Source organism: Acomys minous, assembly GCF_964271855.1.
Source record: "Acomys minous genome assembly, chromosome: 12".
Lineage (NCBI taxonomy): Eukaryota > Metazoa > Chordata > Mammalia > Rodentia > Muridae > Acomys > Acomys minous.
This window is the reverse complement of record NC_140493.1, coordinates 95,408,721-95,433,236: the sequence shown is the minus strand read 5'-3', so window position 1 is coordinate 95,433,236 and position 24,516 is coordinate 95,408,721. Positions and strand designations below refer to the sequence as shown.

Sequence of the window (24,516 nt, the reverse complement as noted above, 5' to 3'; positions counted from 1 at the left end):
ATTAATAATAATAATAATAATAAATAGACTTGAATTCTAGCACTCAGGAGGCAGAGGCAGGCATATCGCTGTGAGTTTGAGGCCAGCCTGGTCTACAGAGTGAGTTCCAGGACACAGAAACCCTGTCTCGACTCCCCCACCCCCCCACCCCCCAAGAAAAAGAATAATTAAAGCCAACTGCTAGACGTGGGGAGGGGAAGAGGCATTGCAGAGGAGAGAAAACCCTTGACTCTGTCACTATCAGGGACTTAAGCTGGCCTCTCTCCCTGTCTAATAGTTACAGAAAGATTTCTGTGACAGTGACCAGCAAAGGCAGGTATGGATGCCCTCATTTCAGTGATGGGGAAAGGAGGAACAGAGTAGTTAAGGAACTTGTCCAAGGCCACCCAGCGAATAAGGGCAGGCTTCTTCTATCCCTGTCCAAAATCTACCTCCGTCTTTCACTCCTCCAATCTCACAAGGGTAGGAAAAGTAGAGAGGGCATAGAGCTTCTGGGCTGGGGCTCAAACTCCAGCCTGAATTAGCTCCTTTATTTCCCACTTAATTTGTGAGGCATTCAAGTTGGTCCCTCCCTGCACTGCGGGGCAGTGAGGTGGGATGCCCCACAGCTGGCCCTGGGCTTTGTCTGTACCAGCCCAGGGGCCCTAAGTGGTCACTCCAGGTCATTCCCACCTCTCCTCATACTCAGAGCCACCGACAGGGAGTTCAGCAGGAACTGAGAATTCATTATCCAGTCATGAGGAAACACAGATACCAACCAGCCACTTCCCTGGGCCCGACCTGATTGAAGATTTAAGCCTTCCTGCCAAGGTCACCAGCGTTCCTGCTGCGTGAAAGAGTCTCTGTTTTCTTGTCCACTGCTATCTTGCTTAGCCTTGCCCTTGGGCTTGCCTGTAACAAGCAGCGGCGGCGGGGACATCTTTCTGTTTATTTATTAGAAGATTTTGCTTCCTCATTCTTCCATAGCTGTCTCTTTCAATTCATCAGCAAATGTTTCCTTCGCCCCAGCTGTGTGCCCAGCTGTCTGCTTAGTGCCGAGGAACCCCTAACCTTGGACTGTTCACCGCCTAGCGTGGGATAGATTCAGTTTGTCTGGGAGAGTGTCTGCGTTGAGGTGCCTGTGGGACCAGTGCCCGTGATTCCTCTTCTCTACTGCTTTGAGGGACCCTGGGCCTCCAGTGCAACACATGCCAGCCCGCATCCTCATTGCCAACCTCCTCCCACCCAAAACCTGGTGAAATTAAAGCTAACCTAAAAAAAAAAAACGGGGCCTATTGTGTGGAAAACTACCGTTATCAGCAAGCCCGCATCATCTTTCCTGCTGACCAGGAACATGAGTTACCAAAGAGATGTAACCAATTATCACCTATTAAACTTGGTTGGCTTGGTAGGAGGCACCTTCCCAAATCTTGGACCACGATGGAGAAAATTCTAAGAGGGAAAAAGCTTGCTTGGTTGTCAAGTTCGGGCGCAATGTTTAGGTGAGTCTGTGTCGCCCCCTTCTGTGAGCAGGTGGTATGACAGCCAAGAGTGAGGCTGTGGTGACGGAAGGAGTCACAGCCAGCGTGACATTTCCAGATCTTTGTCACTCTGTCATCTCTAATGAAAGGAGTGTGCAGCCACCGAGGACACGCCAGACTCAGGTGACTAAGCATGTGTCTGCCAATAGTCAGTAGCTATCTCTTTAAAGAAAAATGTACGAAGCCGGGCTCGGTGGCGCACACCTTTAAGCCCAGCACTGGGGAGACAGAGGCAGGTGGATCGCTGTGAGTTCCAGACCAGTCTGGTCTACAAAAAGGAGTCCAGGACATCCAGGGCTACACAGAGAAACCCTGTCTCAAAACAAAAACAAAAACAAAATGGTGAGCTATGGCTGTGGCTCCGTGGTAGAGTGCAAAGTGGAAGCATGCACAGAGCCCTGGGTTCGAGCCCTGGTTTCAAGCCCCAGTACTGCAAGAAAAGGAAGGAAGGGAAAAGTGAACCTGGTGAACAAGCATGATGAGGCATGCCTGTAACCTCTGCATTCTGGATGCTGAGGCAGGAGAATAGTGAGTTCAATTAAGGAAACCTGGGCCAGCTAATAGACTCCCATCCCATAAATGAAAAGGGGAGGAGGGTTCAATTGATACAGGATCTTGCTGTACAGATCCTTAGCACCCAAAGGGAAAAAACAGGCATAGCACAATCCCAGGCAGGAAGATGGAGAGGTGCTGTCTCAAAAATAAATAAGCTGGGGGGTGTGGTGACGCACATCTTTAATCCCAGCACCCAGGAGGCAGAAGCAGGTGGACCTCTGTGAGTTCAAGGCCAGCCTGGTCTACAAAGCAAGTCTAGGACAGCCAAGGCTACACAGAGAAACCCTGTCTCGAAAAACCTAAAAACTATAAATAAACAGATACACATACACTATACATGACGCGTGTGCGCGCACACACACACACACTTAATGTAATAGTGCAAGTCTATAATATAGCACTAGGTGGAGGTGGAGGCAGGCTGATCTCTGTGAGTTCAAGGCCAGCCTGGTCTACAAATTGAGTCCAGGACAGCCAAGAGAAACCTTGTCTTGAAAAACAAAAACAACTAAAAAATAAAAAATATATAGATAGATAGATTGGGCTGGAGAGAAGGCTCAGCAGTTGGGAGCACTGACTGTTCTTCCAGAGGACCCGGGTTCAATTCCCAGCACCCACATGGCAGCTCACAACTGTCTGTAACTCCAAAATCTGACACCCGTAGACATACAATGCACATAAAATAAAAAATAAAATAATTTAAAAGAACTTGTTTAAAAAATAGATAGATAGATAGATACACATACACCCTACACTACACACACAAACACACACACACACACACACACACACACACACACACACACACGGTCTATAATATGGCACTAGGGAGGTGGAGGCACTGAAGAGCAGGCATTCAGATCCAGCATCAACTGTCTGGTGAGTTGGAGGCCAGCTTGGTCTACATGATGCTGTAACTCAAAAGGTAGAAAAAGAACAGTGTTAACAAACGCATCCTCCCAGCGACATTTTGAGTGTGTGCAAACAGCAGTGTGTGAGGCATGTGTGTTTGACATTCTACAGCGTTCAACACCTTACTCTTACTTTTTGTACCTGCTCGTGTCACTCCTCCCCTCCGGATGACCCCCATCCCTCTGGAACTGGAAGCCCCAAAACCCCTTCCTTCTGTAGGATGCTTTGCTCATGGTGTTTTATCATAGCAACAGACACGTAACTAATACAACAAGGATGACAGCCTGTTGACCAGCATTCTGATCCTGGGACAAGCTTGTCTGGAAGCCACAGGTTCTGCCTCTTCCTTTGGACTGTAGTTTACCCCAAAGCAGGGACTCTATCTTTTTCTTCCCTGTGTGTTAGGGGTTTTTTGTTTGTTTGTTTGTTTTGTTTTGTTTTGTTTTTTGTCAGTTTGATACAAGCTACGGTCCTTTGAGAAGAGGGACCTTCAGCTTAAAAAAAATTTTTTTTTCTCTTTTCTGGTTTTTTTGAGACAAGGTTTCTCTGGGTAGCCCTGACTTCCTAGAACTCACTCTGCAGATCAGGTTGGCCTTGAACTCAGAGAGCCACCTGCCTCTGCCTCCACAGTGCTGGGATTAAAGGTGTGGGCCACCACTGCCCATCATGGGACATTTTCTTGATCAGTGACTAATGTGGTAAGGCCTAGCCTTGAAAAAGAAGGAGGAGGAGGAAGAGGAGAAAGAAAAACAAAGAAAATTACCTTGCTTTCATCTAAGAAATAAGGTATGAGCCAAGCATGGTAGCGCACGCCTTTAATCCCAGCACTTGGGAGGCAGAGGCAGGCAGAACGTTGTGAGTTCGAGGCCAGCCTCGTCTACAAAGTGAGTCCAGGACAGCCAAGGCTACACAGAGAAACCCTGTCTTGAAAAACCAAAAATAAATAAACAAATAAATAAATTTGATTGTTAAATCCTATGTGTTTATTGCCTATTCAAAAGCTAAATTAAAAGCAAGTTGTGAGGACTGGAGAGACGGTTCAGCAGTTAAGAGCACTTTGCTGCTCCTACAGAGGACCCAGGTTCAGTTCCTAACACACACACAGACACACACACACACACACACACACACACACACACACACACACACGTTGGCGCCAAAGCCAGGGTATCCAGCCAGCGCCATCTTCTGGCCTCTGAAAGCACTGCATGAACACGGTGCACATACATGCATGCAAGCAAAACCCATCTAAGATTTAAAAAAAATAAAAGCAAGCTGCAGTCTGGAGAGTTGGCTCAGCGGCTAAGAGCTCTTGTTGCGTAAACATGAGCACTTGAGTTTGCAACTCCACGCCATAAAAAAACCAAACAAACAAAAACAGCCGGGCATGGTTTCTCAAGGCCTCGATGCTAAGAGAGATGGGAGACAGTAGGAATCCAGCGGCTTGCCAGCCAGCCAGCCCAGTCTAGCAAAAAACTTGCAGGCTCCAAGATGGGGTAGACCTTGTATGGAGGGAACTAAGACAGAAAATGATAGAAGCAGACACTCAACCTCCTCTGGCTTATACATGTGGACACAGAGGGAAGCACCCACGCACAGGCCTACATACACACACACACACACACACACACACACACACACACACACAGAGCAAACTGTACTAAGCATTGTATCACATGCCTGTAATCTCAGAACTTGGGAGACTAAGGTCAGACTGGGTTACATAGGAAGTTGGAGCCCAGTCTGTCTCAAGGGAAACACACACACACAGGTGCGCGTGCACGAACACACACACACACACACACACACACACACACACATGCTCGAATGCACATGCACACGCCAGACTGTAATCTCAGCTATTCAAGAGAATGGAAAAGTTCAAGGCCTGGGGCAGGGGTGCCCCCCCCCCATGTCCCTCGTCTAGCTGAGAAGCTATTGAGATGGGGCTGGGAGAGGAAAAGTCACTTTGGGGGTGCGTGTGACCTCTCGTAGGTTGCCCTGACCCCCTAGTGGATGGCTCTACACCCATGTGCTTAGGTCAGCACTAACTGGACTTGAAGCAGCCGATAAGTAATCACAAATGGCAGGCTGTTGGGACAGAGATGCCCAGCCTGCTTCAGACGACATCAAGAAGAATGGGGATAGGACCAAGTGTCACGGTACATGCCTTCAGTCCCCTCCCCCAAACAAGATGAGGGGCTGGGGATGAAGCCCAATTGTGCAGCTTAGCGTATTTGCTTTAGCATGCACAAGAGCTGCGGTTCAACAACACAGAAGAGGTTTAAGTCACCTCTCTGGGAGGTGTTATGGTAGAGCAAGCAAAACCCAAAAACCACCACCAACAACAACAACAAAAAACATACTTCCCCGAAGGTGGGCAGCGGCAGCTCCTCCGGTGCTGGTGGTGCACGCCTTTAATCCCAGCACTCGGGAGGCAGAGGCAGGCGGATCGCTGTGAATTTGAGGCCAGCCTGGTCTACAAAGCGAGTCCAAGACAGCCAGAGACTACAAGAGAAACATTGTCTCTAAAAAAAAAAAAAAAGGGGGTGGGGGCTAAAGAGATGGCTCAAAGGTTAAGAGCACTGGCTGCTCTTCCAGAGGTCCTGAGTTCAATTCCCAGCAACCAGCAGGTGTATGTGCAGATAGAGTACTGATGTAAAATAAATACAACTTTTGAAAAAAAAATTAGGATTCGCCCAGTGGCTAGTGGTACCCAATTCCACCATCTAAGATTGCTGGAGCCCCCAAAGGATAGCACAGGTCTGGAATCTGGGTAGTCGGGAAGTACAGGCAGGAGAATAGGGAGTTCAAGGACACCTTCAGCTACATAGTGAAATTAAGGCTAATGTGAGCTGTGCCAATATGGGATGCAGTCCTCTTCCCCAGCCCTCCCAAAAGACGAGAGAATAAATTCTTCTGGACACTGGTGGGCTAGCAGGAGAAGCAGGAGAAGCAGGAGAAGCAGGAGAAGCAGGAGGCCAGTGCAGGGATGGGGAAGGAGAGGCTGGGAGAACCAAGAATGGCACCTTTCCTGCCTTGCTGTAAAGACAGAGTGCACCCAGGAGGTTGGGCAGCATTCATGAAAAGAATGACATTTGGGCCGGGTGTGGTGGCACACGCCTTTAACCCCAGCACTCGGGAGGCAGAGGCATATCGCTGTCAGCTCCAAGCCAGCCTACAAAGCGAGTCCAGGACAGCCATGCCTACATAGAGGAACCCTGTCTCAAAAAACAAACAAACAAACAAAAAAGAAAAAGAATGAGGGGCTGGAGAGATGGCTCAGTGGTTAAGAGCGGCGCCTGGTCTTCCAGAGGTCCTGGGTTCGATTCCCGGCGGCCACATGGTGGCTCACAACTATCTATGATGTGGTTTGATGCCCTCTTCTGCAGATAAAGCACTCATATGCAATAAATAAAATGAATAAATATTAAAAAAAGAAAAAAAGAAAGAAAAAGAATGACATTTGAAGCCTGGTGGTGACACGTGCCTTTAATCCTGGCATTAGGAGGTAGAGGCAGGTGGGTCCCTAAGTTCAGGGCCAGGCTGGTCTACAGGGTGAGTTCCAGGACAGCCAGGCCTACATAGAGGAACCCTGTCTCAAAAAGAAAGAAAGAAAAGAGCAGGAAAGAAAAGAAAGAAAGAAAGAAAGAAAGAAAGAAAGAAAGAAAGAAAGAAAACACGGTGGCAATGACCTATTGGCCTATTGGAGGAAGCACCTCATTTGCTATGACCAGAGTGAGGGGTGTAAAGCTGAAAGAGACTGGGGATCTGAATCCGGAAGGATCCACAGGCCTAATCCTTTGACCCGGAAGGCCTAAGGTGACACACCAAAGCTACAAAACAGCCTTGGCAACTGATGGCGTCAGAAGCAGCAGGAAGGGCAAGATCAACCACGTCAGATCATCCTGTTAGGAGCAAGGGAAAGACCTAGAAGTGGCCGGGTGTGATAGTGCACACCTGTAATCCCAGCACTCAGGGAGGCAGAGGCAGGCAGATCTCTGTGAGTTCGAGGCCAGCCTGGTCTACAAAATGAGTCCCAAGGCTACACAGTCTGGAAAAAAAGAGGGAAAGAAAGAAAAGGACTGGAAGGAAGGAAGGAAAGAAGGAAGAAAGGAAGGAAGGAAGGAAGGAAGGAAGGAAGGGAGGAAGGGGGCTCAGCTAGGTGGCTCAGCAGGTAAGGCAGTTATCATGAACTCTGATGACCTGAGTTTAGTCCTCACGCCCCACACAGTGAAAGGGGGTGGGGCTCATTCCCACCACCGGCTTCTGACCTCCACATGTGCTGTGTCAAGTAACACCCCCCACACCCCCACCCACCCCCGCCCCAGGCTCGCACACAGGCATGCACTACTGATCTCTCCTGCAGTCCCCTGGGTGTCAAAGTCAGGTTGGCAGGTCTAGTGACAAATGCCTTTGCTTCATGAACTTCTTTAGGTTTTTCGAGACAGGGTCTCTCTGTGTAGCCTTGGCTGTCCTGGACTCACTTTGTAGACCAGGCTGGCCTCGAACTCACATTGATCCGCCTGCCTCTGCCTCCCGAGTGCTGGGATTAATGGTGTGTGCCACCACGCCCGGCTCTGAACTTCTTACTGGCTGGATAAATGTGTTGTTGTTGTTGTTGTTGTTTACAAAATAATGGTGGTTATGAATACTTTTAGTCTCAGTACTCAGGAAGCAAGTATGGGGAGGCAGAGGTAGGAGGAGCCCTGAGTTCAAGGTCAGCCTGGTTTAAATAGAGTCCCGGGCCAGCCAGGAATGCATAATGAGACCCTACTTCAAAAACGCAGGTGAGGGGAGTGTTGAAAGTTTTTAAAATATTAGTTTTATTTACATGCATGTACGTGTGTGTGAATGTATGCTCCATGTGTGCGTGCCTATGAAAGCCCAAAAAAGATGCCAGGTTCTCTGAAGCTGGAATTATTAGAAATCTTAAAGACATTTGGAGAATGTTCTCATTTTAAAATTAAAATATTTATTTATTTATTTGGGGTGAGGCTGGAGAGGTGGCTCAGAAGTTAAGAACACTTGCTGTTCTGGCAGAGGATCCGGGTTTGGCTCTGAGCACCCACACAGTGCCTCATATCTGTCTATAACCCCAGTGCCAGGGCGTCTGATTCCTTCTTCTGGTCTTCGAGGGATGCGCAAAGCACTATCCACGTAGAATAAAAACAATTTTTTTTTTTTTGCCACGAGGTGTGTTTTATTTCCATCAGTCATACAAATAATTTTCTATAATATCCCAGGGCAAACAGGTGAAATGTGGCAGTCCGATTATAGTTGGGGGGTCCCGCTTCAGAGACCCGCGAGCCAATGGCATTGGCGCGGAGTGCCCGGGTTCACAGTGCAGCTTGTGGCTCTTCCTCCACATCATGAGGGGCTCTTGGAGATGACGAGGTGAGGTGGGGTGGGGAAATCCTCCTAAGCTTTTAGGAAAATTCACTCCTCTTTTCCTGTTCAATGGTCTCTTTGGTCGGCAGGGTGTTCTTCTCCTGTGTCTCGGTTTTCCTCAGCTTGGCCTTATCAAAGCTGGCGACTTCCCCCATGTCCGGCTTCTCTGCCATTTTCTTGCAATCCGTGAAGTCTCGCTCCGAGCTCGCGTGCGAGGTGCTCCCACTCGCGTTGCTGCAGCAAGAGACCAAACAAATCTTTTTTTTTTTTTTAGTTATTTTTTATTTATTCATTGTATTTGCCACGTGGGTGCAGTGCCAACAGGGGCGAGAAGATGGTGTAGGATGCCCCAGAGGTGGAATTCCAGGAGGTTTTAAGAAACTGAACACAAGGGGCTGGAAACCAAATCTGGGTCCTTTGGAAAAGCAATATACCCTCTTTACCACTGAGCCAGCTCCCCAGCCTTTTGTTTTGTTTGTCTTGTTTTTTGAAACAGAGTTGTATAACCCAGGCTTGCCACCAGGCCCCTGGTTGATTTTAAATAAATTGTTTATTTTATTTTATTTTTATTTTTATTTTTTAAAGATTTATTTATTATGCATAGTGTTTCACCTGCACATACGCCTGCCGGCCAGAAGGGGGCACCAAAACTCAGTATAGATAGTTGTGAGCCACCATATGATTGCTGGGAATTGAACTCAGGACCTTTGGAAGAGAAGCCAGAGCTCTTAATCTCTGAGCCATCTCTACAGCCCCCAATTTGTTTAATTTTTGAGCTGGGCGTGGTGGCGCACGTCTTTAACCCCAGCACTCGGGAGGCAGAGGCAGGTGGATCACTGGTGAGTTCAAGGCCAGCCTGGTCTACAAAGCCACTCCAGGACAGCCAAGGCTACACAGAGAAACCCTGTCTCGAAAAACAAAATAAACAAACAAAAAACTAGTCAGAAAGAGTTGAACCACAATGCCGGGAGAGGAAGCACATGGTTTTTTATGGAAAGGTGGGAACCAGCCCCGGTTACCAGAGAGGTGCTGGAGAAATGGTGAGGTTACCACAGGTTCTGAGAGGCACTGCTGAAGGAGTCCAGGCAGGGGGTGGAGCTCAGAAAGGACAAAGGTCTGAGCGTTCTGGAGATAAGGGACCTTGAACTAGTCAGCGGCCCATCCGGCCCATCCGAGGCCAGGAGCTGGGGTGTGTGAGGGTCTCTACAGCATGAGAGAGGAGATGAGAGCCTGCAGAAGGTTCCAGATAGGCAGCCTCCCCCAGGAGGCATCCACAGCTGTCTGCCTCTGGGTCTCTGGGATCCAGTGTAGTGGACAAGCTCCCAGCTATTGTCATTTGGTACGGTGGGGGGTGGGGGTGTCGAGGAACGGGGGGGGGGGGGGGAAGGGGAGGGAGAAGCGTGAGGACTTGCTCTAGGAAAGCAGCATAAACAGACATGACAAGTTGAGCATACCTCAGAGGTAGCATGCACAAGGCTGCGGGTTCAATCTCCAGCAGAGAGAGGGGCTGGGGGAGATAAGCCAGTCAGTAAAGGCCCTGGCGTACAAGCACGGGCACCCGAATACGGTCCACAGTACCCATGTGACCAACCAGGAGATGGTGGCCTGCGCTTGTAACCCCAGCTCTGCAGAGACGGAGGAAACAAAAAGCAGGGTCCCTGGGGGCTCACTGGATCCCCTGGGACCCACCCCAAGGCTGGCCTCTGATCTGTACGTGAATGCAAACACACACATACACACACACACACACACACACACACACACACACACACCTGCAACTGCATATACAGGTGCACTCACATTCACACACCCAAGATAAAGGAAAGCCAGGCATGGAAGCATGGGCCTTTAATTCCAGCACTCAGGAGGCAGAGGCCATTCCTGGGCTATACAGCAAGTTATGGGCCAGCCAAGGTTAACAGCGAGTCCCTGTCTCAAAATAAGAAAGAGAGGGAGAGGGAGAGAGAGAGAGAGAGAGAGAGAGAGAGAGGGAGAGAGAGGGGCAGACATGACAATGAGACGGAGCTGTCACCCCAGTCTAAATGACAGGAGAAAAAGAGCACAAGGAAAACCAGCCTCACTGAGCGGCAGGTCACACTGGGTACAGAAAGCAGATTAGGCCAATAGTGTTCAAATCCTGAAGGTGAAAAGTCAGCGGGGCTGATGCAAGACAAAAAGCTCTTAGGAAAGAAATGCCCACTGAAGTGTTTGCCAGTCAAGGGTCATGTGCTCAAGGCCCTGCTGGGAATCCAAGATCCAAGGCCTCTAGCGCATGCCAAGCACACGATGCTACTGAAGGACCCTCTGGCCCCCCTCCTCAAAAATCATTTTAGTGTATTTAATATACATATGAAAGAGAACAAATAGGGCAAAACTGTAACAAATTTTGGGTATCATCTTTAAAATCTCTTCATATGTATATATATATATATATATATATATATATATATATATATTTATTTATTTATTTATTTATAAAAAGAGAAAAGCCAGCAGCAGGGACTTGAGAGATGGCTCATTCTCAGGCAAGTACTTGTCACCTAAGTATAAAGCCCTGAGTTCTGACCCCAACACCCAGATATAGAAAGCCCAGTATTAGTGGTGTCTGCCTGTAATCCTAGGACACAGGGGTTAGCTAGTCCAGCCAACCGATCAGCTCCAAAGTCAATAAGAGACCCTGGAGTAAGTGCCTGCTGCTTTGAGTTCAGTCCTCTGGGACCCCATCCAACCTACAGTCTGGAGCAGGACTGCAGCAAATCTCTGGTTTACTTGGGCTACGGAGCAAATTCAAATCCAGTCTAAACAACTCGGGAGACCCTACCCCAAAAGTGAAAATGCAGGCCCGCACGGTGACACAGGCCTTTGGTCTCAGCACTCAAGAAGCAGAGGCACGTGGATCTCGTGAGTTTAAGGCCAGCCTAGTCTACAATGTGAACTCTGGGCCAGCCAGGTTGAAGAGACTGTGGATGTACTCAGCGGTAGAGCATGGACGAGGTCCCGAGTTCAATCCACTCCAGCCCAAAATTCTGGAGAAAAAAAAAAAAAAAAGACAAAACTGCTATCCAATCCAGAAATTCTCCAAAATTAGAGACTGTATTGTTTTTGCACCGCCCCCGCCCCTCCCCCCCCCTCCCGCCGGCGTTCAGAATTAGCCTAGAACCGGCAAACCGGCAGTGTCCCGGGAGCACCGGGTAGAATGAGGGGCACAGGTGGCCGGAAAGGCAGAGTCCCTGCCGCTTCAGAACATTCCTTCCTAGCCTGCAGGCGTTTCTGATCTGACAGCTGGAGTGACCAAGGGACCCAGGCCAGGAGTGACTCACAGTCCGGGTCCCAGGGCTGTGGGGGAGGCCTGCTCTGCAGTGAAGGCCCCGGCCGGCAGGTGGAGCTGTTGAGTCAGCACTGAAAGAACCTGCCTGAGCTCCACCCGGACCTGGAGCCCTTCAAGCTTTAGATTTTCTTCCAGAACCCAGGGCCCAGGAGCTGTCAGTAACCTCGCTCATCCTCGCCCGGGCATGGCCTCCGGCTCTCAGGCCTTCAGCTTTTCCTATGCCTCACTCCCTACTGTGGATGGCCAAGGCCACCAAGCCCTCACATGATGCCAAGTGGAGGACAGGAGGTAGCGTGGGCGGGCTTCATTCAATTCCTGGCCCTAGAATCTAAGTAGCAAATTAATCTTCCCTTTCCCTCCGCCCTATCCTCCCTCCTCCCCTCCCTCCTCCCGGGCAGCTCTATCTAAACAAACATGTTTTCAGCCCATCCCACGCTTGCCCTGCTGGGGCCTATTCAGAGTTCTAAGTCCCGGCCTCCAGTTCCTTCTGCGGGATCCAGGGGGCAGGGCAGACTTGGGAAAGGGTTGACAAGCAGGTCTAGGTGCTGGGGTGGAGGAGGGGCGGCCAATACCCTCAGCCTTCCTGCAGTCTGGAGCGGGGACAGTTCATTTCAGCTCTCCGCTGGCCTAGCCACGTTCAGGGTGAAGGGGACAGAGTGCGCCTGCCCTCCCCTCAGCCCTCAGCCCCTTCCCCTCCGGAGATTTGCTAGATGTATAGATGCACGCGAGGCCCCTTGACTGCGACCACCATCGGTGCCATTTACCGTATGGTGACTTGTCCAACGGGCCAGTGCTACCCTGTGTTTTTCAGTAACCCTTGCCAACAAAGCAGGATTCTTCCTTCCTCTTTGGGATCAGCAGTACCCGTGGGATAAGATTCCCTTACTTGGGAGACAGAGACAGGCAAGGTACTGGATTTGTCTTGCCAGTTCCACTGTTTGTCTTCCTGGGAGCTCCCTTCCACAGAACTGGGGAACACAGAGGCCAGGGCCCTGCAGTAGTCTCACAGTGTGTTCTTAAAGATTTTTTTAAAAAAATGGTTGTTAGTTTTTTGTTTTTCTTTCCTTTCTTTTTCTTTTTAATTTTTTATTTTTTGGTTTTTTTCGAGACAGTTTCTCTGTGTAGCCTTAGCTGTCCTGGACTCACTCTGCAGACCAGGCTGGCCTTGAACTCACAGCGATCCGCCTGCCTCTGCCTCCCTAGTGCTAGAATTAAAGGCATGAGCCTCAGGCCCAGCACGCGCTCTCTCTCTCTCTCTCTCTCTCTCTCTCTCTCTCTCTCTCTCTCTCTCTCTCTCTCTCTGTTGTTGTTGTTGTTGGTTTTGGTTTGGCTTTTCCAGGCAGCAGGATTTCTATCTATAACATGCCTGGTTGTCCTGGACTTGCTTTATAGACCAGCCTGGCCTCGAACTCACAGATCCACCTGCCTCTGCCTCCCCACAGCTAGGTTTAAAAGCATGGCTCTTAAAGAAATTCTATAGGTAGCAGAATTAGACCTTGGCATTTAAGAGGCTCTTGGGCAGAGGAGGGGGAAGGGAGGAAAACAAAGATGGAGAGAGGATAAGGAGGAGGGAAGGGGGGGGAGAGAGAGAGGGAGAGAGATTATTTTGTTGGATTTATTTTGACTTCTTCAGAGCCAATTTCTCATGCATAAAACACAGTTAACATAAACATACTAGGGCATGGTAGTGGTGGTTTTAATAATTAAAAATAAGGTATAAGATAATAAGATGTCAGGCAACAGATATTAGGTTATATGAGGTTTATTAAATGAGTGGGGGGGGAGAAAAAAGGGGGGAGGGGTACCCCAGAGAGACAGACAGACAGACAGACAGACAGAGGAAGAGAGAGACAGAGACAGACAGAGGAAGAGAGAGACAGACAGAGGAGAGAGAGAGGGAAAGGGAATGAGGGGGTGAGAGAGAGAGAGCCAGGAGGAGGGCCTGCCCTTTTATATAGGTCTGGGCAGGGCCATGCCCCTGTGGCAGGTAGGCAGTGACGTCACAGGTAGGCAGACTGAAGCCGAATCCTAGCAGTGGTGGTACACACCTTTAATCCCAGGACCTGGGAGGCAGAGATAGGCAGATGTAGTCTCTACATAGCGAGTCCTGTGCTGGTCACATAGTGGATTCCAGGCCAGCCAAGGGCTGCAGAGTGAGACCCTGACAAAACTAACAAGCCAACAAGGAAAACCCCAGGTTAACAGCCACCCCTTCCTAATGGAGTTAGCATGAGAGCAGAATAAAAGCTGGAGAGATGGCTCAGTGGTTAAGAGCACTGACTGCTCTTCCAAAGGACCCAGGTTCAACTCCCAGCACCCACATGGGCAGCTTACAACTGTCTGTAACTCCAAGATCTCACACCCTCACACAGACATACATGCAGACACAACACCAATGCACATAAAATTAAAAAAAAAAAAGGTACTTAAAAAAAAAAAGGTGGATCTCCCATACGTAGCCAACACATTTAACTTGGCTTTTGCTTGTTTGATTTGTTTGGTTTTGGCTTTTGGTTTGGTTTCTTTTTTCTTTTTCTTTTTATTTATTTATTTATTTATTTATTTATTTATTTATTTATTTTTTGGTTTTTCAAGACAGGGTTTCTCTGTGTAGCCTTGTCTGTCCTGGACTTGCTTTGTACACCAGGCTGGCCTCGAACACACAGAGCCTCTACCTCCCTGAGTGCTGAGCTTAAAGGCATGGGCCACCACACACCTGTTTTGTTTTGAGACAGGATCTCACTCTTGCCCTGGCCCTGCCATGGCCTGGAACTGCCAGGTAGACCAGGCTGGCCTCAAACTCAAAGAGATCTGCCAGCCTCAGCTTCCCAAATGCTGGGAATTTTAAAAAAAATACATAAAACCATGCCTGGATTCTTTATTTATTTATTTATCGTTCCTGTGGGTATGTATGCAGTATATGTGTGAGTGTGGGTGCATGATGTGGTGCCTGGGTGCAGAAGCCAGAGGACAGCTTCGCAGAGTCACAGGACAGCTTCGCAGAGTCACTTCTCTTCTTCTTCCACTCGGGCTGTCAGGCCGGAGAGCAGGGCAGGCACCTTCTCTTTGCCCCGCTTTGCCAGTGAGAGGTCCACAAAGGCTCATGCATGGAAGGCTTGGTCCCTCGTGGCGGATGCTTTGGAGGTGGCAGCAGCTTTAGGAATCGAGTCCTAGCAGAGGCAAGTCAGGTACTGGGTGAGTGCTTTGAATGTTGCCCTGGACCCTGTTTCCGCCTTGCTTTCTGCTCCCTGCTTGCCTTGAGGTAAATGTAAACAGCCTCCTCCTACTACACCACCACCTCCAGCCACCATATGGCTCTCAGGGTTGAAGCTCAGGTCACCAGACTTGGCAAGCCTTTATCCCCTGACCATGCTCAAGCAACTGTGCTTTAGCATATTCCTTATGTATTATATATGTGTATATGTATTACATAGCAATGAAAATGAATAGACTACTAATATCTATAACATGGGAAAATGTCACCAACAACACTGAAGGAAAAAAAAAAAAGCACAAAAGATGAAAATATCTTGCTGACTTTCATAGAAAGTTCCAAGACAGCCAACTTAGAGCCTTGGTACAAAGTACAGGTCATCTTTGGGACACAGGGAGGAAGGGCAGGCTTGGATTGTTCTAGATGCTGACACTATCTCTTCATTGGGTATGGTGACTCGAATGCATAGACTTGGAAAAGTCAGTGAGATCTACAGGTAATTTATGAATTATTTATACTGAAGTTGTGTTTCTATCTCTTTTATGTGAGTGTTAGTAAAGTACCTGCCCCAAAAGCATGAGGAACTGGGTGGCGGCGCACACCTTTAATCCCAGCACTTGGGAGGCAGAGGCAGACGGATCTTTGTGAGTTCGAGGCCAGTCTGGTCTACAAAGTGAGTCCAGGTCGGCCAGGGCTACACAGATAAACCTGTTTTGAAAAAACAAAACAAACAAACAACAGAAATTTAATCCCAGCACTCGGAAGGCAGAGGCAGGCAGATCGCTGTGAGTTCAAGGCCAACCTGGTCTACAAAGTAAGTCCAGGACAGCTAGAGCTAAACAGAGAAATCCTGTCTTGAAAAATTAAAAAAAAAAAAAGAAAAGAAAAGAAAAGTCTATTTTAAGCCAGTAAGATGGTTCAGTGGGTCAAGGCACTTGTTTGTTGTTTAGAATTTTTGAGACAGGGTTTCTCTGTGTAGAAGCCCCTAGACTCAATTTGTAGACCAGGCTGCTCTTGAACTCACAGAGATCTGCCTGCATCTGCCTCCTGAGTGCTGGGTTTAAAGGTATGCACCACTGGGATGAATTAGATCCCAGTACCCACATGGTAAAAGAAGAGAACTGACACCAGTCTTGCCCTCTGACCTCATGTACATGCTGTGACACATGTGTGCCACCCCACAAACACAATAACTAAGTTAAAGAAGGTAAATATTTATTTTATTATTGAATTATGTGTATGGAAGTGTATGCCCTCAGAAGACAGAGTGGGTGTTGGAGTTACACCCACTGGGCTGGAGTTACAAGTAGTTTTGAGCCATGCAATGTGGCTGCTGGAACCCAAATGTGGGTTCTCTAGAAGAGCAGCAAGTGTTTTTTTGTTTGTTTGTTTGTTTGGTTTGTTTTTTTGTTTTTTCAAGAAAAGGTTTCTCTGTGTGATAGCCCTGGCTGTCCTGGAACTCTTTTATATTATTATTATTATTCTTTTTTTTTTTTTTTTTTTTTGGTTTTTCGAGACAAGATTTCTCTGTGTATCCTTGGCTATCCTGGACTCACTTTGTAGGCCAGGCTGGCCTGGAACTCACAGCGATCCGCCTGCCTCTGCCTCCAAAGTGCTGGGGTTAAAGCCATGAGCCACCACGCCCGGCTGTAGCAAGTGTTCTTAACCATTGAACCAATCCAAGACATTTCTTGTAAGTAAAAAGAAAAAAAAACCCTCTATTTGTATCAGGCTCTGTGTAAGGCACTAAGGGAGGGTCTTACCCTCAGGATCTCAGTGGGGAGGTCATATCATTAGGATTGCATGCGATCTAGGCAATAATGAAGGGATATGCCAGCCGGGAACAAGACCCCCCTCCCCCGCTCCATTTGGTCCTATGACAAAACACCACAGACTGAGTAATTTATTTATTTAGTTAGTTATTTTTCAAGACAGGGTTTCTCCTTGACTATCCTGGACTTGCTTTGTAGACCAGGCTGGCCTCGAATTCACAGAGATCCACCTGCCTCTGCCTCCCGAGTGCTGGGATTACAGGCGTGCGCCGCCACCACCCAGCTCAGACTGAGTAATTTAAAAACACAAACCAATGTGGCCCCGGCATGGTGGCGCACACCTGAGAACCCAGCACTTGGAAACAGAGGCAGGAGAATGGAGAGTTGTTTTTATCTCAGCCCCTCCCTCAGCAACCCCATTCAGACCAACGAGTTACGAGATCCCTTCAACTCTGTGCCCCCGGTGATCCAACCTCACTTACTGGACCCCACCTCCCAACACTGCTACACTGTGGACTGAGCGTCCAGGACATGGTTGGGCCTGGCTGGTGCCTGTAACCGCAGAAGGAAGAAGCAGGGAGGGAGGGGGTGGGGGGTGGGGGTGGGGGTGGGGGGTGGGGGTGGGGGGATGGGTGGATCCTGAATCCAGGCCAGGGCTGCAGAGATGGCTGGGAGGGTAGGAGTGAATGCTACTCCTGTGCAGGTCCCGAGGGCTTAGCACGGCAAGTACCAAACCAGAGGCAGACGTGACCCTCTGCTGGAGTCATGAAAAGTGACCAGAAAGCCACATGAGGTATGAGTCACTGTTCTGAGACATACAGTGAAGAGCTGGGTGCTGAGTCGGACAGCCTGGGTTCAAGTGCTGCTGCAGTCTCCTATTAGCAACTTGGCCTTGGGCTATGGGGCTTCAGCTTCTTTCTCTTTGTTTTATTTTATTTTATTTTATTTTTTAAAGTTTTGTAGCCCAGGCTGGCCTCCAACTCCTTACAGAGCCAAGGACTATGGGCAACCTTGATTTCTTTATCCTCCTGTGTCCACTCTCAGAGTGCTGAGATTCCAGGCAGGGCCATTTTGGTGGCTTCAACCTCTTCCCCTACAGACTGTCTGAGGGGATCACATGGCAGGAAGGGCACACACTTTGTACTGGTTGGCAACTAGCAAGGGCTAAATATTGGTACCTGTTGTTTGTGTTACAATTTATTCCTCCTGGGTCCCTACACAAGGCCATCCAGTTCTATGAAACCCAGTCTCCCCATCTGTGAAGTAGGGACCTGGTAATCAGGCCCAAACAAACACAGATGAATAAAAACATCATGAACTCTCTGGAATGTTTCGTAAATGCTGTATTTATTTAGTTATTTAGTTAGTTGTTGTTTGGTTGATTTTGGTTTTGGTTTTTAGAGACAGGATTTCTCTGTGTACCCTTGACTGTCCTGGAACTCACTCTGTAGACCAGGCTGGCCTCAAACTCACATAGATCCTCTTGTCTTCTGAGTGCTGGGGTTAAAGGCAGGTGTGCACCACCACTGCCCAACATGAAGGGTGGTATTTAAAAGAAGGTTACCAGTTGGGCTGGAGAAATGGTTTAGTGGTTAAGGGCATTGGCTGCTCTTCCAAAGGACCAGGGTTTGATTCCTAGCATCCCCATGGTAGCTCACAACCATCTCTTAACTCCAGTTACAGGAGATCTGCCATTCGGCCTTCACGGGCACCATACATAAACATGGTGCACAGCCAGACAGACACACAGGAAACATACCCATACACATACAACAAAAATAAAAACTTAAGGGCTGGAGAGACGGCTCAGAGGTTAAGAGCACTCACTGTCTGCTCTTCGAGAGGTCTTGAGTTCAATTCCCAGCAACCACATGGTGGCTCACAACTATCTATAATGAGATCTGATGCCCTCTTCTGGCAGGCAGGCACACATGCAGGCAGAACATTGTATACTTATTAAATAAATACATCTTTAAAAAAAGAAAAACTTAAGTACTGTAAAAAAGAATAAATAAAAGATTATTAAAGTAGCTGGAAATGCAATCTAGCACAGTACTTGCTGCCAGAGCACAAGGACCTGAGTTCAGGTCCCTGGAACACAGGTAAAAAGATTAACAGTGGCTGTAAACTATAATCCCAGAATTGGCTGGTAGAGACATGAAGATCTCTGAAACTCTCTGGCCAGCCAATGTAGTGGGGCCCAAGTTCAGTTCAGTGGAAAACCCTATCTCAAAAGATAAGGCGCCCTGGTTGGTTTTCTTTTTTTCTTTTCTTTTCTTTCTTTCTTTCTTTAAATTTCTTTTTTAGTTTGTTTTCTTGCTGTGATAGACACTATGACCAAAAGCAACTTAGGGAGGAACAAGTTTATTCAGTTATGCAGGGACACCAGGAGCTGTAACACAGCAGCAGCAGAAGCAGGGACCACGTAGGAATGCTGCTGCCTGCCTTGCTCCTCGTGGCTTGTTCAGCTTGGCTCTTCCTTCCTCCTCCTCCTCCTCCTCCTCCTCCTCCTCTTTCTCTTCCTCTCCCACTCTCTTCTGTTTTTTGTTTTTGGTTTTGTTTTTGTTTTTTGGAGACAGGGTTTCTCTGTGTAACAGCCCTAACTTTCCTGGATTCACTCTGTAGACCAGGGTGGCCTCGAACTCACAATAATCCGCCTGCCTCTGCCTCCCGAGTGCTGGGCTTACAGGCGTGTGCCACCACACCCGGCTTGTTTTTTGGGTTTTGAGACAGGGTCTCTCTATGTAGTACTAAATATCCTGGAACTGGCTCTGTAGATCAGGCTGGCCTGGAACTCAGAGATCCACCTGTCTCTGCTTCCCAAATCCTGAGCCATACCTGACTCAGCTTCAGGACCACCTGCCCAGGGGTTGAACATCAGTCATCAATCAAGAAAATGCTCTACAGACACACATGCTCACAGACACACATGCCCACAGACACACATGCCCACAGACACACATGCCCACAGGCATCTGATGAAGGCAATCCCCCAACTGAGCTTCTATCCTCCCAGATGACTCTAGTTTGTGTCAAATAAAGAAAAAACTAACCAGGACAGCAACTGAAGACACCCCCATTGACCTCTGACCTCCACATGATAAATGTGAGCATCCATTATCCCAACACCAGAGAGAGAGAGAGAGAGAGAGAGAGAGAGAGAGAGAGAGAGAGAGGAAAATGTGTCTTAGTTTTATTTTAACTTGACACAAGCTAAAGTCCTCTGAGCAGAGGGAACTTCAATTTAAAAAAATCCCAGCATATGATCAAGCAAGTCTATAAGGTATTTTCTTTCTTTCTTTCTTTCTTTCTTTCTTTTTATTATTTATTCATTTTTTATTGGTTTTTCGAGACAGGGTTTCTCTGTGTTTGCCGTGGTTATCCTAGACTCACTTTGTAGACCAGGCTGGCCCTGAACTCACAGCGATCTGCCTGCCTCTGCCTCCTGAGTACTGGAATTAAAGGTGTGCCTTTTTCTTTTTTAAAATAATGTGTTTAATTTTATTTTATGTTCATTTGTGTGAGAGTGTCAGATCACCTGGAACTGGAGTTACAGACAGATTGTGAGCTGCCATGTGGGTGCTGGGAATTGAACCCAGGACCTTTGGAAGAACAGACAGTGTTCTTAACCACTGAGCCATCTCTCCAGGCCCCTGTGGGGCATTTTTTAAATTAATGATTGATAGGGGAGGATGCAGCCCATTGTGGGTCCATTGTAAGTGGTGCCACCGTGGGCCTGTGGTCCTGGGTTCTATAGGAAAGCAGGCTGCGCAAGCCTGTGAGCATCAACTCCTCCATGCCTTCCTTACGCAGCAGCTCCTGCCTCCTGGTCCTGCCTTTATAAGTTCTTGTCCTGACTCCCTCCCTTTGATGATGACCTGCGACATGGAGAAATAAGCAAAATAAACACTTTCCTCCCCAAGTGGCTTGTGGTTTTTTTCTCATAGCAACAGAGACTAAGACAGGAAAAGGGAGGGGGGAAGGGAGGAACAGGGGACAGAAATCCAGATGTGGATGGTCTATGCTAGCCCTTGGTAGGGGAAGAGAAAGAGGACTTCCAGGTCACCCTCAGACCTTGACCTCTCTACACAGAGAGTCCAAAGCCAGCCTGGGCCACAAGGGATCCTGTCAGAAACAATAAGAATCAAACCTAAGGGGAGGGAGGGTGGAAGGGTGGGTCCAGGGGGGAGGGGAGGGAGGGTGGAAGGGTGGGTCCCGGGGGAAGGGGAGGGAGGGTGGAAGGGTGGGTCCTGGGGGGAGGGGAGGGAGGGTGGAAGGGTGGGTCAGGGGGGGGGAGGGTGGAAGGCTGGGTCCCGGGGGGAGGGGAGGGAGGGTAGAAGGGTGGGTCCCGGGGGGAGGGGAGGGAGGGTGGAAGGCTGGGTCCCGGGGGGAGGGGAGGGAGGGTGGAAGGGTGGGTCCTGGGGGGAGGGGAGGGAGGGTGGAAGGGTGGGTCCCGGGGGGGGGAGGGTGGAAGGCTGGGTCCCGGGGGGAGGGGAGGGAGGGTGGAAGGGTGGGTCCCGGGGGGAGGGGAGGGAGGGTAGAAGGGTGGGTCCCGGGGGGAGGGGAGGGAGGGTGGAAGGGTGGGTCCTGGGGGGAGGGAAGGGAGGGTGGAAGGGTGGGTCCTGGGGGGAGGGGAGGGAAGGGGCTGGAATCAGATGATAAAGAGAGTAAATTAATAAAGCAATGGAAAAAATCAAACCTAAACCTAGCACCAGAAACTCCACAGGGATGTGACTGTGTCCACAGAACTCACTGGAACAGCCCCATGCCCCCCACCCCATTACACATTAAGTCATTGCCCTCCCAGCAGCACCTCAGAATATAGCCTCATTTGGAAATCAGGTCTTTGCTGGGGGTAATCAAGTTAAAATAAAGCTATCAGGGAGACTTCTAACGCAATAGGACCAGTGTCCTTCTAAAAGAGAAAATTTAGACAGAGACAGATGCATAAGGAGGGAAGAAGCCCCCGTGAAGACCGGAAACGGGAGGTTTGGGGGTGTGGGTCAGCAGTACAGTAGTAGTACATTGCTCCTTGCCTAACGTGCATGAAGGCCTGGGTTTCACCCTTTTTTTGTTTTGGTTGTCCGAGACAGGGTTTCACTGTGTAGCCTTGGTTGTCCTGGACTCGATTTGTAGACCAGGCTGGCCTCGAACTCACCGAGATCCTCTTGCGTCTGCCTCCTGAATGCTGGGATAACAGGTGTGCGCCACTGCGTCCGGGTCCTGGGGTTTCATTCTTAGCACTGGGTGTGTGGTGTGTGTGTGTGTGTGTGTGTGTGTAGCAGTACATCTACAATTTAAGAAAGACCAAAAGTTGCCAACAAACTGACAGAAACTCACTGAAGAGGAGGCAGACTGTCCTTTTTCTACAGGTTTCTCAGGGGGTATTTCTGACCCCTAGCCTTAGGATTGTGAGACAATCAGTTAACTTCTCTTCGGTTGTTCTAAGCCAGTTGCTGGTCCTTTGTCACGGCCGTCTTGGGACACAAACGCATCCAGCCTATTGCTCTTGGATAAATACATGGTGCTGCTTACACTCCTGGTGGCGCCTGGCATCTTCTCACTGGCAGGCTTTGTGTCCAGGTAAGGGACATGAGAATCTGCCCTTTGGCTTCTGTGGTGCATAGGGAACCAACATGGGGCAGATAAAGCAATATTCGATGCTGTTCAGTGCCATGCCCATTTGTGCCCCTAACGTCTACACTTTAGGTCCTCGGAGAAGTCAACTTTGTTCCAAAGAGACATCTGTATCCTAGCCTGCAGGAGAGGAGGAGGAGGACATGGGAGACACTATCAAAGGAAGCAAGGCTTTGATTCTGAAAGCTCTGCTGGGCTCACACAGAGCGTTTACTTCCTGGATGCCACTTGCAGAAGACCTAGGGGAATGTCCAGTCCAGAAGCCCCTGACCACAAGAAGCAGAAGTCACCGTCAGCTGGGTCCAGTGACGCACAGCTTTAATCTCAGCACTCGGGAGGTAGAGGCAGATGGACCTCTGATGTTCGAGGCCAGCCTGGTCTACAGAGTAAGTTCCAGTACAGCCAGAACTGCACAGAGAAACCCTGTCTTGAAAAAAAAGAAGGGTAGGGGCTGGAGAGATGGCTCAGAGGTTAAGAGCACTGACTGCTCTTCCAAAGGTCATGAGTTCAATTCCCAGCAACCATATGGTAGCTCACAACCATCTCTTCTGGCCTGCAGGCAGAATGCTGTATACATAATAAATAACTAAATCCTTAAAAAAAAAAAAAAGAAGGAAAGGTATAAATACATATATAATAGAAGTTTATGAAAAACAAGGAATTTCGCTGGGCGCAGTGGCACACGCCCGTAATCCCAGCACTTAGGGAGGCAGAGGCAAGCGGATCTCTGAGTTCTAGGCCAGCCTGGTCTACAAAATGAGTCCAGGATAGCCAAGGCTACACAGAGAAAGCCTGTCTCGAAAAAACAAACAAACCCCCCCAAAAAAGAGAGAGAGAGAGAGAGAGAGAAGAAAGCCGAGCATGGTGGTGCACGCCTTTAATCCCAGCACTCGGGAGGCAGAGGCAGGTGGATCGCTGTGAGTTCCAGGCCAGCCTGGTCTACAAAGCGGGTCCAGGCCAGCCAAGAAATTTCAAATAACAGTGAAAGCCGTTTTCAACAGTGTTAGGGCCCCCACTATAGAAGCAGTTAGGGGAAAAAAGTATTTGTATAAATGTTTTCTAGAATCTGGAACCCAGGGAACTGGAAACACTGCCCAGGGTGACAATGCAGTTTAGGGTTTTGTTTGTTTTGTTTGAGGCAAGGTTTCTCTGTGTATTGCTTTGGCTGTCTTGGACTCATATTGTAGACCAGGCTGTAAGTCTTTGCTTCCCAAATGCTGGGATTAAACACATGCGCCGCCGGCACCACCACCACCGCCCAGCTAGCTCTTTTTTATTTTTTAGGGGGAGCCTATGTGAAGGAGTGTGAGTCAGGCATGGGGTGGGGGGCATAGACACAGTCAGCAGCGTGCGTCAGGTTTGTTGCGTCAGGGACCCAGGGAAAGACAGACCTTTTCTCAGGAGTGGGGAGTGGAGGACTAGGATTGAATCCATGGAGGGGACAATAATGTCTCTAAGCTTGGGAGGACTCTGCTTCCTTGTCACCTGCCCGCAGGCATGTAGCTGCAAAGGGCAGTAGGGTCTAGGGCCTTGGTGATCCTCAGCGTGGGAGCTGGCCAGCCCAACCACAGAACTACTGGGCTTGGTTCCAGACCCTACGTGAGGGAGCCTGTCTGGGTTCTCCTACTGAGGGTAAAGAGTCTCAGAGAAAGATACTGAGGAAGGGGCCTGGAAAGAGGAGGAACCACTTGAAATTGTACAGAGAGCCTCCTTTTCATCTTCTGTGAAAGCAGAGGCGGGCTGGAGGCTGTTAGGTCTGCATGGCTCCCTCCTCAGTTGCTTTAGGAACTGCCTCCCTGGAGCCTCTGGCGCTAGACCTGAGCAGTAGATGGGGCCCATCCTCTCCTTGCCCTTGAGGGCTGACGTGGGGAAGTCCCTTCTTGGGTGGGGTCCAGAGATGGCCTCAGAGGCAAAAGGCCTCTGGAATGTCCGTAACCACAGGCAGCTGGGATTCGGTAGCCAACTGGGGACCAGCTGCTCAGCTCGTCCCCTACCAGGCAGACCCTAGCAGATCCCTAAGGTGGACAAAGAACTCTCTGTATGGGGTTTGGGATGGACTTTTGGCTATGGAGAAAATCTCTCCCATGCTTCCCACCACCCTGACCTGCAGGAAGGCCTGGTCATCTAGTTGATTCTGGCAGTGCCTCCCAGCTCTCCAGAGGCTAGTTAGCATTTCAGGCAAAGGGG

General features: G+C 49.1%; 1 protein-coding gene across 1 annotated transcript; it reads right to left on the bottom strand.

Annotated features, from left to right (window-relative positions):
• Nucleotides 1-7,837: 7,837 nt before the first annotated feature.
• LOC311578274 (thymosin beta-10-like) lies at nucleotides 7,838-8,612 on the bottom strand. Its single transcript, XM_084748151.1, has one exon. The coding sequence runs from the start codon at nucleotides 8,549-8,551 to the stop codon at nucleotides 8,417-8,419; it is 135 nt and encodes a 44-aa protein (XP_084604277.1). The 5' UTR covers nucleotides 8,552-8,612; the 3' UTR covers nucleotides 7,838-8,416.
• Between the last annotated feature and the right edge of the window lie 15,904 nt (nucleotides 8,613-24,516).